The 17851-nt window shown below is 41.7% G+C and overlaps 1 protein-coding gene across 2 annotated transcripts in view; it reads right to left on the bottom strand.

The window, feature by feature from the left end:
* The window catches only part of LOC138285660 (leucyl-cystinyl aminopeptidase-like), a 289598-nt gene that overhangs the window by 161086 nt on the left and 110661 nt on the right, over positions 1 to 17851 (bottom strand). For both annotated transcript variants that reach the window (XM_069225912.1, XM_069225922.1), the window contains exon 2: positions 15606 to 16449. In XM_069225912.1, coding sequence (XP_069082013.1) covers positions 15606 to 16449 — 844 coding nt within the window. The remainder of the gene's footprint in view (positions 1 to 15605; positions 16450 to 17851) is intronic.

Genomic DNA, 17851 nt, shown 5'->3' with positions numbered 1-17851 from the left:
AGTTGCAAAATGGATACTTGTGGATCAGCACACACCATCAAACTAAAAAGAAAAAAAAGCTTTTCAAAATGGCCACTCCAGGCATATATATGAATACTTACATACTAGCGGTCATCTTCTTGTTGTTTTTTTTTTAACGTTTACTTCAGGTGATGAAAGAAGTATTGACTAAGCCAATAGCCCTGAGCTTTGTTAATGTATGTTCTTTCCAATCTTTACCATCTTAATTTTTTTTTGTCATCCTTTTGTGTTTAAACTCCTTCTTCATGTTACAGCCTTTCCAAGCCAACATTAGTGTCCTTGAGCTCATCAGTATCACATTTTCCTGTATTATGCATAAAAGCTAAATAGAGTTCTGCACCTGCTTATAAGTAGACCAGCTAGAAAGTAAGCAACACTACCTTCTATTAAACTTTATGCACTGGGGATTTTATGGCCGCTACTAAGGTCAACCCTATTGGCTTTGCCAATAGCACTGTGACTAGATATAACAGATTTTTTTTTTAGAAATGTGCTTCTAACCACCGCTAAATAGCTAGCCTACAATGATTATAATGTATTGCACCTCATAAGTCACCTATCTACAAAGAGGCCTTCCTGGGAGCGCCCAGTGATTAGACTGCACTTTGCACATCAACGCTGTTGCATCTGGCATGGCTCTGTCCTTTAAATACAGACATACCGGACTGAAGTACCAGACTTAATTTTAAGGATCAATGGTCTGACTTTGAAGCACTCTCCTCTACTAACACTACTAGAATAGATGTATTAAAAATATACACATGTATATAGTTTCTCATGAGCAAATGGAATTCACAAACGTTTACTAGGTGTACAGTTTCAAGACTTCTGTAAACCAGGGGGAAGAAGATTTTGTGACAGTATTACTTGATTACTGTAATTTTTAAACTTGTTAACACTCTCTGGTCATAGGTTGCGCCTAATTAGTAACAGCTTGACATATAATTTAACTGTGATCAACAGAAAGGTGACCAGTCTAAGGGTCTTCTAAAACATGGCAACACATGTAGCTAAATTTTTAGTAACTTCTGAGCCTTCCGGGCTAGAAACAAAAGAGTTTCTTTCATTAAAATCTGCAGCATATGCCACAGATGATGGATTTTGTGGCAAATCCAAAATAATGAAAAATTGCCAAGGACGCCCAATCACCTAATTCTAGTGACCCTGAATATCAGCTGGGTTGGATAGTAGCCCACTACAAATAATGTCACCATTACAGTTATATCCAGTAAAGGTTTCAGTCATTCAAACCTGAGCAGACAAGCTTAAAAAAATGTGTAAAGAATTTAGAAATACCAAAACAGTTAAAAAAGTCAAAAACGCAATGCAATAAAAAGGCCACTCAAATTTATAAAATGAGAGAATATTTTAAGGAACAAAATCACACCAAAATGCCCAAAAAAACTAATAAGAGGACAATCAAATTTTTCAAGTTTTGAACAAAAATAGCTTGAGAAAGAGCAAAGCACCAAATGTGGGCAACTGGCTCCACAATGCAAAAGTCAAATGTTAAGACAAACAGTGATGGATCACCAATGAGATGCAGGGAACAGGTTGGTCCTGGTGGGAAGTTTTCCTTCTGACTTAGAAACTTTTTGGGAGAAAAAGTGGTTGTCAAAGACTCATTGGCAGGGTAAGCTGCAGGCTGGATGTGAAGCAGGGGCTCAACAATGGAGGATGAGAAAGCTCCAAGTCTGACGTCTACGCCAAAGAAGGCCTCAACATTGATCGGATGCTACTCTGTGTCGTCACAGCAAAGCGGTCGAACTTAGAAGCCTTTCTGGAAGTCAAAATTTTCTCAGCAGGGTCAACCAGCAATTCAAAGCCTACAGCTGCGGCTTCAACTGCAATCCCGGTCTCTACAGTTTCTCCAGGCAGGAAATTATCAAAAAGTTTCTAAATCCCAGCCTTCGCCCTTTGGGTAGGAATACAGGGTTCCAGGAACTCAGGCACAGCACTTGGGGGTCAGGACTCACTCCAACAGATGCCACCAGCCAGATTCAGGGCAGGTTCAGTTGAAACTTGTCAGCTGGGCTCTTTCAGGAAAGTGTCTGCAGCTTTTGAGTCAGTGTATATTAACAGGAGGTTCGACAACTGAACCCTGGAGTCCACTTTGCCCTGGGTGCAAGTGAGAGGTTCACCCCTAAGGTTCTCCCAATAGATCACAACAGCAAGTACAGTCCTTAATCTGTCTTTCATAGGTTCAGTAATGTTCTGGCAAGGGGCGGAGAGGAAGGAGAGTACTGGGGTACCAAATTCATGACATGTGTCTGTGTGTGGATGGGGGAACCCCTAACCAATGGAGTAAAAGTTCTCAGGGGTGACCCTGCCCATGCATGCAGCACTGCTTGTGTGTTTTACTATAAACTATCCCACAGGCCCTTCTCTACCTATCACCAAGATGGCAGAACCATTCCACCCTTGTGCAGAGCTTCTGTGCCCACCCTAGAGGTGTGGCCAAATGAGCAAATACTGCCCTGTGATTGCTCAATACTGGTTCCGGGAGCAGCTCCTTTCCCACTGGGAGTGGTGCCTGGCTGACTAGCCAGCAGGAAAATGGAGCAGGCAGGCCACGCTTGTGCTTCATCTGCCTGTGACAGGGTAGGCACCCTTTGAAATTAATTAAGTTCATGGGCACAGCCCAGATGGCCATACTTACATGGAATGGTCAAATCCTCCCCCTTTGTCTCAGCTTTGGGAGCCACTTCACAGCTAATCAAGGAGATTTTCAACTCCTGGGTGACACTGAACACTGTCAGAAAGAGACATTTGGCTCAGGCAGGAAAAGGACAACTTTCTAAAAGTGTCATTTTCAAAATATTAATATAAAATCTGACTCAACTGTTAAGTTGAAATTTAACTTACTATTAAGAGAAGCCCTTGAATCATTTTTCTAGCTACTCTCAAACTGACGTTAGGCATTCTAAGGTGTTATAATGTAACCCAGTGCTTTTCTATGGTAGAGCCACACTTCCCAACGTGGAAAAAAAAAAAAAAAACTTTGGAGGTTTTTCACTGCCAAGACATATAAAACATAAAATACACATCATACTTTTTAAAATCCCATGCATCCTGCCCTATGGCCGCTTAGGGTCTACCTTAGGAGTGACCTATATGTAATAAAAAGGAAGGTTTAGGCCTGGCAAGAGTTTTATTTTGGTTGAAGATTGGAGTCTCATCAGCTTCCCCAAACAGGATGCCTAGCTAACAAGTGAGAAAATACTAAAGTCCCAATCCAGCTCAATCATCGTTTCCTCTTTAATCCAACTAATCACTTTTAATACATGAGCTTTTTATGCTCCAATATTTCAATCAAGAGGTTCAAAGAGATGACAATCCAGGCTTTTCTCAGCAGCACATGGAGGGTCAATATTTCTCACAAGTCAACATTCATGATATGTACCCAATGCATTTTGGGTGAATCCCCTTCATTGGGTTGTATCAGAACCAACAGTAACCTATGTATCATCAATCATACACTTACAGTAATATAATGAATACATTGTGCAATATGAACTCTCCCATTAAGCTCATCCAAAGAATACAATGACTATGCACGTGACCCTACCAAACGATTTAATGTTCATGAACGATAGAAGTCAATAACGCAATCAATTAGCTTAAATAAATTAGTGCCAAAGCAATTATAAAAGAAACCAAATCCATGAAAACAATGTGCCCTTGTGTCCGTGCCATATGCCAAAATCCTGCTGGGTGCCTCCAACGCCCCATAAAAATAAAACTCAAAATGTGCCAGACAGTGATCAAGCTTTGATAATAAACTTGTGACACAGAAGTGGCATATGGTAACTAATAAATTACAGTTTAAATGGCTCAACAGAAAAAACATAGAAACTAAAAAGTGCATGTTTGAATTTCAGTGAGCCATTTGTGCCTACCAGTAATATTTCTGACATTTAACATGGAAATATTTTGCCTTCTTAAATGTGTTAATTACCAATGAATATTAACATGAAAGTATTATTTCTTAGTAGAAACAATGGAAGTGAATTGTATATTTGAGTATTAAATGAATGAAAATTAAACACACATACTGAATTAAAAAGCTTTTATAACGTGTTAAGGAAATAAATGTATGTTTAAAAATGTTCTGACATAACATAAATTTGATATTTGTAAACTTACATCAGACCTCAAAAAGCTCGTTTTTACCACCATGAAAGTACCCCACACAGAACTCATTTTCGGAGCAAATGTTAAATATTCACACAACAATGACAGCCAAGTATAGTGTAAAGAATTGCACAGCAACCAAGTGATCCGATATAATTAATGGCACTTCTGCCAATGCTTACTTTAAAACCAAAGACACGCTGCATTCTGAGGCTTGTGCTTTTACTCTTAACATTGCAAGTATAAACTAAAAAATTCCAGTTTGGTAAAGTACTGTTGGCAAAAAATACAAGACTGTCTCCGTCCAATATGTAACTATGAAAATTAAGAGGCAAAATTATTCAGGACTGCATAAGGGCGCACCACTGGTGACACATCCTACAAATCTATCTTTTGAAAAGGCTTCTGCACCGAAACAGTCATCAACATTTACTTCCTTCCAGATGAAGGTAAAATTCTTCAAGTCATCCTCGACCGTTTGGCGTTTTGTGAGATCACAGACCATCTAATACTTATCCATATCCTGTAGAACAAGCATGTTTTAAAAGAACACTTTTTAATTTGTTCAAATCATTCTTATTGCATCACATACAACTGGTAAGGATTGGAAACTTCCAACCTAAAGACACTTTTCTCTACAATTCCGCGAGAGTCAATCTTTACTCCAACTTTAATTGACACATGGAACTATTAAAAGACATAGGAGGTCATTCTGACCCTGGCAGTCACCGACCGCCAGGGCCAACGACCGCGGAAGCACCGCCAACAGGCTGGCGGTGCTTCCTTGGCCATTCTGACCGCGGCGGTAAAGCCGCGGTCAGAAAAGGGGAACCGGCGGTTTCCCGCCGGTTTTCCCCTGGCCCAGGGAATCCTCCATGGCGGCGCTGCTTGCAGCGCCGCCATGGGGATTCCGACCCCCTTCCCGCCATCCCGTTCCTGGCGGTTGTTACCGCCAGGAACAGGATGGCGGGAACAGGTGTCATGGGGCCCCTGGGGGCCCCTGCACTGCCCATGCCACTGGCATGGGCAGTGCAGGGGCCCCCTAACAGGGCCCCATAATGATTTTCAGGGTCTGCTTTGCAGACACTGAAAATCGCGACGGGTGCCACTGCACCCGTCGCACCCCAGCAACTCCGCCGGCTCCATTCGGAGCCGGCTTCATCGTTGCTGGGTCTTTCCCGCTGGGCCGGCGGGCGGCCTTTTGGCAGTCGCCCGCCGGCCCAGCGGGAAAGTCAGAATGACCGCCGCGTCATTTGACCGCAGTGCGGTCTTTTGGCGGTCTCCGCCCGGCGGCGCCCGCCGGGGTCGGAATGACCCCCATAATGAGGAACTCTGGTATTGCAATGTTGCAATGCATCGGTATGTCAATTACACTCAAATTTACATGAGAATCTCGCATTGACATTCACACTTTTAAAATCAATCGCCTTTCTAACCTTTGTACATGGCTACTGAGCACCTTTATTAGGCTAAACTCTGCCAAGACAGTATCTATCTTGCTTCACAATCAACACACATTTAAATGTTCTCACAAAAGTTTCTCTGAACATCAAATTACTGACTTCACACCTTCTCTCACCTCGGAGATCAGATTCCCTGGTAGCCAGTTAGATTCACATCTCTCAACGTCCTCGCCCATTCAACACACTCTAAAGTCTGCAAAGTTAGTCTTTTCCATATAAAAATTAAAGCCCCTTCTCAAACCCAAAGCTGTTGCACCACGTTATGCAATCTCTTATGCAATTATCCACATCATGACTAGAGAATCAAAACTCCATTCTAATAGGTATCAACAAATCCCATCTGATCTAAGTCCTTTTGAGCTACCTGTTGTAGTGTTGTGCAAGTATGGATGAAGGAACCCTTTTGGCTCCTGAAGACCTCCGTACAGCTGTGATGTAAGTATTAGAAAATGGTAGAGGGAATGCAGGTTTAGAATGTAAAGTTCAAGGATACACGCAGACGAATAAGGAAGTGTGATACATAGCTTCAAGTGTGCCGTATTCATTGGAGGGTACCCTCGCTGAGGAGGACGCTACAACCAGCAACGAGATAGGGGATAAGTAGCCCAAAGATCGACAAGCAAACTGCTCATGCATGCCACATGTGCCTCTGTTGAAGTGCAGAATTGACATTTGGCGTATGTGGAATCAAAGCACAACTCCAGCTGGTGTGAAGCGATTGAAGATAAAGAAAGCTTCACTGAGAAGTATATGCATCATTGGTCAAGAGCACAATGGAAAGCCCATACAGGGAGGTACCGTGGTACTGGAATGACCATAGAGAGAGGTACCACTCTACTACGCAATATACAGCTATGCAGTACACACACCACTACTGCTGAAGGCGGACACAAACAGGTTTTGGAAATATAACACTGCGAAGCAGAGATAAACCGGGTGTCCAAAGTACAAAAGAAAGCTTAAAAATGCAACAATGCAAAGGAATAGTCTTCTACTTACAAAAATTGATTAAAGAGAGTCATCATACTACAGCACTGGGAAGTGCTTAGGGTTTTGCTTATCGAGCCCTTCATAACTATAGCAGCCAGAGGCACCATAGAAGGATGTTTTTCCTATGGAGACCAAGAAAGAGGCCACATTTCCTGCAGGTCTAAAGGATCACTGTGAGGCCTGCACAAAGCAGGGCCTGGCTGATGATATGGATGGAACAGGTCCTGACTGGCGCCAGATAAGGTTGGAGAGAGCTCCAATATCAACATCAGTAAGTGCCATGAATAGTTATAATGCTGCCACCTTCCTGAAACCACCACCATCTGATACCACCAAAAATGAAAATATTGGCAATAGATTGACTGCTTGAATAGAGGCACTTGATGATTTCATTGATGCTCTAGAAGAAACAGATAAGAAAATGATTATCAAGTATCTGCAGAATCTTGCTGTTGATGGTGTAAAAGAAGCCATAAAGAAAATGCTGCCAGCTGATGAAGTTACGTACTGTAAAATGAAAGAAGCTTTGAATCTTAAGTTCAATGCAATGCAAAACGTACAATCCAAAAGGTACAATGTCAATCAAGAACGACAAAGAGTTGGCGAAACCATAGACCAACTTGTTAAGAAACTGGATACACTTATCAAATACTGTAGATTCAATTAATTCAATGATGAAGAAGAAAAACGTCTCAGAGTTATTGATGGATACCTGTCAGATTCATTCAGACGACGGACGCTGAGAGAAACTCTTAGTCTGGAGTGAGTTCTCATGGCTGAAAGAGCTGAAGAGCGTGCCAATCGACAAGCTGCTGACATGCAGGCCACAGGTGCCCAAAGTGAATCAGTCATGAACATAAAAAGTAAACAGAAACACATAGCTGAAGGAGACAAGGTGATGTCTTCAAAGAAAAATAAGTTGTGTTTCAGGTGCGGATTGCCATTTCCACAAGAAGGTAATTGGCCTGCCACTGGACAAATACGCAAATGATGTGGAAAGGAGAACCATTCTCTAACGGTTTGCAAAGTGAAGCAAAAAGTAAGTGTGTCACAATGAAACGACAAAATGGCCGACCGAACGTTCCAGAAGCGACAATCGACACACGCCCACAAGTATAAATGACAACATCAGTTGAGACAAATCAGCACCAAATGAAGTTGATCATCATCTAAATCACTAACAAAACATTTGTGAGTATCAGTATAAAGCGAAAGTTAAGAAGATGATTGTGCAATATCTATGTTTACCTCAGAAAAATGCACACGTTGGAATGGCCCCATGGGATGAAAAATACCAGTCAATGAAAAGTTGGCAAGAAAAAGCACTAAAGTCATTCTAACATTATCCATAGATTACACCAGTGGTTCCCAATCTGTGCGCCGCGGCACCCCGGTGCGCCGTAAAAACTAGCAAGGAGCGCCATACACTAAGCCCACATTTTGGAAACCACTGCGCGATGTGCCGGGAAAACCACACATACTCAGCATAACAAGGTTGATATTAGTAGTGTCGAGAAACAAAATGCTATCTTTCCTGCATTATTTTGCTGCATCTGCTGTGAAAGGGGCCATGCAAGAGTATGGCATATTCAGAAATGAGCTGCTTTGCAAATACAGAGTTGCAAATCGGGAGTCAGAGACTGAAGGAGGAAAGTGTGTAACTGTCAGGAGTGTTTACTTGACTGTACCAGCAGAGGGCGCTTCCTCCCAAGAACTGGCTTCTTTGATAAGGTTAAGAAAGTAAAAAGTATATCAGGTATGTGGTGATATTGGGCAAGCTGTTGCTACACAAGTGAAGGCCTGCATCAATGCACATAAGGGTGAATTAATGTCATCACTTATTACAGACAAATGAATTAAATAACTCATTTACGAGTGGATTAATGTGGTAATGCATGAATATATGGTAATGGCATGCACTGAAGGCTAGTTAGTGGATAAATCCTAGCAGTAATGCCAATGCTGGTGGCTCAAAAGACTGTACATATTAAATGGAAGGCAACGATGAATTAATAAATGCTCAGATATTTGGGTGAATTAAGCGATGAGCAAATTAATGGAAACATAAGATGAAGTGATTGGACAAAATATTTTTTTTCAACACATTTATGAAATGCATACATTTAATTTCCGAATTCAAGATCTATTTTTCACATGTCGGGGAGGGGGCGGCGGGGCATCATTAGTCACATGCACCTTTAATAAAGATCTCTAGACAGATAAATAATCTCAAGTCCACAGTAGTTTCAATGGTGCACAGTCAGAGTTAAATACGCTTTTGGGACACATTTGACTGGCTTATAATGTGCAGATGTTTATATTTTAAATGAATAAAAATCTATAAAATATACACAATAAACACAATTAATAATTACTATTTTCATACAAAACAAAAACAAAACAACAAATGCCAGACATTAACATATGAAAAGAAATAATAAAAAAGACATTGGCCACGCCGCCAGCTGGACAATTACACTATGCACACTACAAATAATACAGTTTAAAACATTATAACTTTAATAACGCTGGGCCTGAATATGTACAGAAGAGAAACAAAACATACTGTTAATTCCAGCAGCTATGAAGACAATATTGTACTAAGAAGAATGTTAATAATAACATTGACAGCTGAAGTTAGAAATATTTTAAGCAGTATTTTTTAGCAGGCAGAACTGAATTTGTTTGACAGCCAGTTCCAAATATTTTGCCACTCGGAAGGGTATTCTATTTCTAAAAACCTTTGAAACTGAAATCAAAGGCTGATTTCTGTATTCCACAGCCAGACTTATTACAAATGAAACATTTTTTTGCAGAGACCGAGTTACCCTGGGCATATATGCAAATTTAATGGTGAAAGATTTCAGTAGATGGCTTGCGTATAAAATTATACTCCAGGGGCCAGCTTACATCCACCCACCTGCCAAAAAAAGTAACATAATGGGAAGCCATGGCCAAAGACTAATAGGTGAAGGGAGCCACCGGTCGGAAAAGTTTGGGAACCACTGGATTACACTTAAAATAAATGTTTTTTTCCATACCTTTCATCATTGACAGTGGTACATCAATGAATCTTATGCCTGAAAAGAAATATGATGAACTATCACCACTGCCTCAGCAAACGCCACCAAAGACTAAAGTGTACCCATGGGCTGCACCCTTGAAAAGTAAAGGTTCATTCGTAGCAACTATGAAACACAAGAAAAAAGACATGCACTCATCCATGTGTTTCAAGGTATGGCGTCAAGTGCCTGTTTATTCAGTTCCAGCACGTCTGCTGACATAGAACTAATCTCAGTGAACTACAACATGAATGCTCATTGTGAAATAGTAAGTCAGTTCCCTTTGTTGTTTCATGGGTTAGGAAAGCTTAAGACTATGAAAGTAAAATTGTATATTGATGACTATGGTAGTCCTGTTGCTCGAAGACATAGACAAATTGCATTTCATTTACAAGACTCTGTTGAGGCATTACTTAAGCATGATATTATAGAATGCTCTACTGGCCGAACACTGGGTTTCTCCCATTGCAGTAGGGCCCAAAAAGAACACTGAATGAGCTGCATGGATATGCATAAAGCAAACAAGGCAACTGAAAAAGAACTACATCCAGGTCCACACACTGTGGATATGATAATGCAATTGAATGGCACAAATGTCTTCTCTTGCCTTGATCTAAATAAAGAATATCATCTGTTGGAACTCAAGAAGAATTGCAGGTACAGAACACCCTTTTCTACACATACTAGTCTGTTTGGATACAAAAGACTCAGCTTCAGTGTATCATCAGCTGCAGAGATTTTTCAGGATGTTATTAGGTGTATCATACAGCCTGTAATGAATGCTTTCAATTATAGCGATTACATCTTAGTTTTGGGAGCTACACAGAAGGAACATGTTAAAGATCTCAGAAAGAGTGTTGTTTACATGTTGATGCAGGTTTAAGGCTGAATGCTGAGAAATGTGAATTCAAAAAGACAAGGCTAAAATTGTTTGGACATATCTTTTCGGATGAGGATATGACACCAGATCCAGCTAAAGTGCAAGCACTGTCAAATGTCAGAACTCCAGAAGACGATTCCATGTTATGCTCATTCCTTGGCCTGGGCAGTTACTGTTCCTGATACATACAAGACTTTGCCAGTGTGAGTGCTCCAATGAGAGAGCTGACGAAAAAGAATGTTTAATTTCACTGGTCACACAAATGAGGACAAGGTTATGAGAATCAAACAAGCTATTGAAATTGCTACTGAAAAATAATATTTTGATCTCAAGCTACACATAGAAGTTGTTGTTGACACTAGCCCAGTCGGGTAAAGCACAGTCATTGCACAGCACAACAGTCATCCAAATGCTTGAAGACATATTATGGCATATGCAAATATGAGTCTTGCCAAGACTGAACATGCTTATTCAGAAGCTGAAAAAGAGAGTCTAGCAGTAGTGTGGGCTTGTGAACGTTTCCATGTATTCCTATACGGAAAACCTTTTATGCTTGTGACAGATCATCAAGTATTATTGACCATCTTTGGCAATCCAAATGCCAAGATGCCCAGATGCATTGAATGTTGGGGTCTACACTTACAAGAGTACAACTACACAATTGTGCTTTGTCCCGGGAAAGATCAAAACCTTGCTTACTGCTTCTTCAGAGTGCCTATACAATGTCAAGTTAACTTTCTAAGACAGCTGAAGCCTACATAAATTTCATTGTGAAATCAAAGACACCTGCTGCTATTTCATTGGAACAAACTATCACTGCTATGAGTCAAGACAGTGGTGTGTTAAAACTGAAAGACATAAGTACCCATCACTCATGGAACCAACATAATCAACTTCTCACCAGTGACAATAAATACTAGAAGTTTACAAATGTAAAAGATGAACTGTCCATGACACAAGCCATTATCCTGAGGGGTTTGGGAATTGTCATTCCGGAGAGTCTGCACAATAAATAACTGAAGTGGCCCATGAAGGACATTGTGGAGTCGTTGCCACAAAATGAGCTCTCCGAGATAGAGTTTTGATTCCTCCTCTCAATGAACGTGTTAAAAGACAATTAAATTTCAGTCAACTATGTGATTGCTTGTTATCGAAAACCACTCAACACCCATTAAACATGTCAGAGTTATCAAAACATGCATGGGAAACAATGTACTGCTGACTTTTTCGGTCCACTTAACAATAGACATCACCTGATGGTGATTGTGGATGAATACTCATATTTTCCAGTAGTGGAGGATCTCTCATCCATCACTCAAGAAAGAGTCATTGAGAAATTAGATGGCATCTTTGTGACTTTCAAAGTTGAGAATTCTGAGACTTTCTCAATCTGCTGAATGTAAAGCATCAGAAGAGCACATCTCTTTGGCCAGAGGCTAATGGACTTGTTAAACGTTTCATGAGTACATTCAAGTAAGCTGTTCAGTGTGCTGCATTAGAAAAGCTCAACCTCAAGTCTGTTTCAAATTCTATCCTACAATCTTACCATTTGACTCCTCACTCAAAAACAGGTGAGGGCCCTACAATGTTGATGTTTGGGAGAGCAATGATGACCAAGCAACCTCAATGGCCCAACACCAGATTGAGTACTGAGGGAAAAAAAAACTAAAAAAAAGAATTGGATTGTAAAAAGAAAATGAAGACCTATGCCAATAAGAGATGACATGCAAAAGACATTGGTGGTCATTCTGACCCTGGCGGTCTTTGACCGCCAGGGCGGAGGACCGCGGGAGCACCGCCGACAGGCCGGCGGTGCTCCAATGGGGATTCCGACCGCGGCGGTAAAGCCGCGGTCGGACCGGCACCACTGGCGGGGTCCCGCCAGTGTACCGCGGCCCCATTGAATCCTCCGCGGCGGCGCAGCTTGCTGCACCGCCGCGGGGATTCCGACCCCCCCTACCGCCATCCAGATCCCGGCGGTCCGGATGGCGGTAGGGGGGGTCGCGGGGCCCCTGCAGTGCCCATGCCACTGGCATGGGCATTGCAGGGGCCCCCGTAAGAGGGCCCCTACATGTATTTCACTGTCTGCTGCGCAGACAGTGAAATACGCGACGGGTGCAACTGCACCCGTCGCACAGCTTCCACTCCGCCGGCTCGATTCCGAGCCGGCTTCATCGTGGAAGCCTCTTTCCCGCTGGGCTGGCTGGCGGTCTGAAGGCGACCGCCCGCCAGCCCAGCGGGAAAGTCAGAATTACCGCCGCGGTCTTTCGACCGCGGAACGGTAACCTGACGGCGGGACTTTGGCGGGCGGCCTCCGCCGCCCGCCAAGGTCAGAATGACCACCATTGTCTTTACAAGAGGAGATCAAGTGCTCAAGAGCCAAAAAAACTTCAGTTTGATGCTCCAGTTGATGCTGAGCCTACCCATGTTGTAACTGGCAAAGAACGTATGGTGACTGCCCATGGTCCTGCGAAATTCATCATGCAAGATTGCTTGCATTTCAAACAGATGGCTCATCACTCATCAGGCACTGATGTCAACATACAGACTGAGTCAGAAGGGACCACTGGAAAACCCCAGACTGGTGTTGCTCCTACATCACCAATGCAGATCATGGACACCCTTGTTGCTGATTCCAAGTTTCCGAAGACACGATCGGGATGAGTAATCAATGCGCCAAGAAGATTTATCGAAGAGCTATGATTGTGTAAATATTTGTAAAAAAATGTCACTTTTTTATTTAACAGAGGGGAAGAAGTAGTGTTGTGTCTGAGTATAAATGATGGAACCCTTTTGGCTCCTGAAGACCTCTGTAGAGCTGTGACATAACTGTCAGAATATGGTAGTGTGAATGCAGGTTTAGAATGTTGATTTTTTGGTTACACGCAGATAAACAAAGTCATGTAATGTATATCTCCGGGTGTGGTGTATTCATTGGGAGGTACCCAGGCTGGGGAGGATGCTACACTTGTTTGTTGTAGAAATGAATTGTTTATGAGATTTACGGCTCTGCAATATTGTTTTTTACATGCGTAGTACACTGGCACCCAGAGAGAGTTGAGCAGAGCTATGTAAAAAGGTTAAATAAATGAATGATACCTTTTTTATGAGTTCTTCCCCGTGAACAGGACATGGTCCACGACATGCATTTAACTGATAATACAGAATGAGTTTATTTTGCTATGTACGTTATACCTATCTACATAACGGGTATTTTGCCATTAATATGGTCTTGCAACGCTAACACAATGTGGTAACTAGCAGCTCTGGTTATGAGGTTTTTTTAATTGTTGATTACGGGACTGGATAGTCAACAGCTGGCCTATTTGGACTGTGCTGGGCAAATGTCAGGAGTTCTGCCTAACATGTTCTTGTGTTTGTTGGTGTGTTGTGTGCTTAGTGATAGCCAATAATATGACGTGTATGTGTGCTAGCTTTATAATATGTTCTGCCCTACGTGTTTTCTTGGATAATTTGTTGGTGTTGCGGCTTCATCATAAGTGCTGTTGTGAGCTTGTTAACACTTAAACTACATGGCATAACTTCATTATTGGCTGTTTATGCAGTGATTGCTCTAATGCCTCCTGTAGGATGTTGTGTTGTAGTTGAGTGTTAGGATACTTTAATGGCCATTTAAAGCCAATTTCATGCTATGCTGAAAATTAAAGACGATTTTAAGCAATCTACTACTTTCCAATTTTTGTTTTGTTTGTTGGACTTAGGGATTCAGAGATAATGTTTTAAAGTGGCTTCTGGAAAGTTACAACAACTGATGTTTAAATAACTGTGTTTCTTTACTTTATTAACACTTCAAAAAAATCTATCCAATAACTGGATTATAATCTAGCTGGTTCTACGTGTCTCAGTTGTTGCAGCCTTTTCTAAAGATAGCGTTGATGAAGTGGATTTATGATGGAACCGCTAAACTGATGCAACCTCTACACTGTGAGCTCCATTTTGCCCGGTGCTTACATGAAACAGGGAATGGCAGAGACGGAAACTGGGTCTGGCACCAACAACGTAATCCAAGCCGCAAGGTGTATGACATCACAGCCGCCACGCTTTCAGACCAACTTAAAGGTCCCTCAACAGATATGCCTGACATCTTGGGGTTATTACGCTTGAAGGCTGCATGAACAGCTCTCCATTTTAGTAAGGACTTGCTGTCACCCTGGCAGGTCTCCCTAAATAAAGGTGAAATGCACTGGTTTGCAGGAGTAGCACAATGACAGCAGAACTTTCCATGTTTCCCATGAAAGGCCCTGAGCTGTTGGTTATACCTGTTATATATCCTTTCACCTGGCCTGTGTTTGTGTGTTGTACCGATGCGACACCTCAAGTAATACTGTACATCTTTCAATCAGTGAGGGGACCGGTGATCTCTGCTCTGAAATCTCACTCTTCAAGATGCTACTTCAAGAATTATTGAGTCCATTTTAATGCTAGGTAAAAACATATTTTCAATATTCTGGAGCACTAAAAAAAAAAAGTAAAGTGAGAGCTTTAGAAGGGACTGTGCTGTCAAGGAAATAAATAAATTAAAAGAACAAATGGGCATGGCAGTCCACAAATGCTCTTAAGTGATAACAAAGGTATTATATTCAACTATACAAAACCTGCAGTTTAAAGACACAAGATGAAAAATTACTATCATGAATTCTATCTATCCATCCATGATCAGCTATTCGGCAAACCTTCAAATCAATGAAAACATCGGCATATCAAGAATTTTGAAGTATCACGAGCAAACTTCCAAATGCAGCTGCAACACTCACCTCCCTCTAATTCATTGCAATGAAAATGCAAACATCATATAGCCAGAGAGAAGGTAACTTTAGAGATATTTAACCCCCTTCTCAGACCTGCAGTTCCAATACCTATAGCAAATAACTGGGATCTGAAGTCATCTTGGATTAACAGTGCAACAGGCACAGCTACATGTCCCAGGGAGAGGACTAGTGGCAACAAAACAAAATATTAGCATATGTTCACGCTGCATTCCTCAAGCCCCGGGTGACTACAAACCAATGAAAACAAACATGTTGACAAACTTACTTTTCATTTGAATTTTCATCCTTGTACTTGCTTTTGTAAAATCCATAATAGGTATTTGACAAATTTGAAGCATATTCTATATTCAATGTATAATTATGTTTTTCAAGTAGCGGTTCAGAAAGCACAACTGCAATCTGGTCGAAGGAAGGATACTCCAAAACTGGAACTGTATTCCACTGTCCGCCGGGTGCAGAAGTGAGCGCTACCTTTGAGATAGTAAGACCTGAACTGTGGAGTACGATGTTCTTAGAAGCCTTTGCGACAAAAAGATTTATACTGACAGATCCTGTGAATGTCAAAGTGGTCAGGTTTGGCTGTAAAAAAAGATCATAATTCAGTGGTTTTATAGCACTTGGAAGTCTACTTTTTGTCCACGGAAATATCTGCCCATTACTTGCAATGGGATACACGAGTTCCATCGTGTGATTTTGTTTATGGCAGCCTTCTTTGGTAAACGTGCATGTGGGAAGAAGATACACCACCATTACTACAGAAACTATAATCACAAGAATAACTGCAGAGACAACCATTGTCCTGGCAGAGGGCAGGGAGCAGGATCCATCTTGGCCCTGCCGAGTGTATCCTGATGCACTATTACGCAAGCCGGAGCTCCGATTCATGAATGACAGGCCCAGCAATTTTGCTGATGATTCGTAGTCCTCTTCGTCTTCGTCCATGTCATGCTCCCCGAGGCCACGTACTAATAGCCGGGAACTCCTTGGCTCATACTCTACATCATCAGGCTCCAAGGGATGCAAGCTCGGCTCCTTGGCCAAATCCACCACGTCAGGCTCTTCTTCAAACATGGTATTTTCGATCATGTTCCTGGGAAGCTGAACCCGTTCTGGAAAAACAAATGGAATCAAATTAACACAATTGTAATCAAACTATGAAAAATGATCTATTCACTCATGCCAGAGCTAAGTAAACACTACAGTAATAGGCTTGCCACATATGAAGTCACGAACACTTTTAACATGAATATTCAAACTCTAACCAACCGGGAAACTATTATGAGTGAAATGTAAACGCAGAAGGTCAAAAGAGTTAGGAAAGCCTGGTTAGTTATTGCAAATATCCTTTTAATACTTGTAGTAGCGAAGCACACACACCCGGATTCGTACTGATTGCCTTTGTAGAATTGTGTTCATTGATACAAAATGTCTTGAAAATTTAGCTAGTGTAAGTTCTCAACAAATATTTCTTGTTGGCCACATAGAATGGGTTTTATATCTACTACTTCATCGATCTTTGATCAGCCACCATACTGAATTTTAAAATCCCATACTTGTGATAATCAGTGGTATGCCACACACCGAACAGCAACATGTGAAACCCAATTAGTGGCAAATATTTGGATGAACGATCTGTGTTATCTATGATGAGAGAAAAATAACTGGCACCCGTGGTACAATACTGTCCAGTCGGAACTTTAAAGAAAGAGGAATGTGTGGCAGTTTCTCTTCCATTAACTATTTGCACTGCAAATGCTTCATCAAAAGGATCGTTCTTGGGGCTTCTTGTGAAGAAAGGACATAGCTCTCAAGAACTGAAAGTATACAGCTTATGGAGATGCACACAAAGGAAGGGCTATTAAGCATTTCTGTAAACCTCTGGATAAACTTTCTAGGTCTCCAAACAGACTGGAGTTGCTAACAAGAAAGAAAAGCTTCACTACTAATCCTCTTAAGGCACTGAATCCTGAAGAGTGAATCTGTACAATGCATGAAGACAACATCTAAAGAGAACAAAAAGTTCCTAATTGTCCCAGCTTACTATTAGCACTACAGCCTGTAAATGGAAGTTGACTTTAAAAGAGGTCTTCTTATCAACATAATGGGGGTCATTATGACCCCAGCGTTCGTGGTAATATGGGGGAAAGTAGTGCCACAGGCTGGCAGTACTTTCCTCCATATTATGACATTGGCGGTTTGGCTGAAGCCAAACAGCCAATTTACCACACCGACTGCCATGCCGGTAACGGCTGCCGGGCTGGAGATTGCTGGAGCCTCAATCTACATCCCGGCGGCCGTCACTAAACCGCCTGAGGGATTATGATCCCGCCTAACGCCATGGTTTTCGTACACGCCCTTCCTTTCACACATGCAAATATACACCCATTCCCACATGCATCCACGCATGCATACATCCATTCACACACACACATCCGCACACACTTACATACATACACGCAGGCACGCATTCACACATTCACACAACTCAACATACATGCACTCACGCCGCCA

This window comes from Pleurodeles waltl, chromosome 1_1 (assembly GCF_031143425.1).
Source record: "Pleurodeles waltl isolate 20211129_DDA chromosome 1_1, aPleWal1.hap1.20221129, whole genome shotgun sequence".
Lineage (NCBI taxonomy): Eukaryota > Metazoa > Chordata > Amphibia > Caudata > Salamandridae > Pleurodeles > Pleurodeles waltl.
The sequence above is the reverse complement of the archived record's forward strand: the minus strand, read 5'-3'. Positions and strand labels throughout refer to the sequence as shown.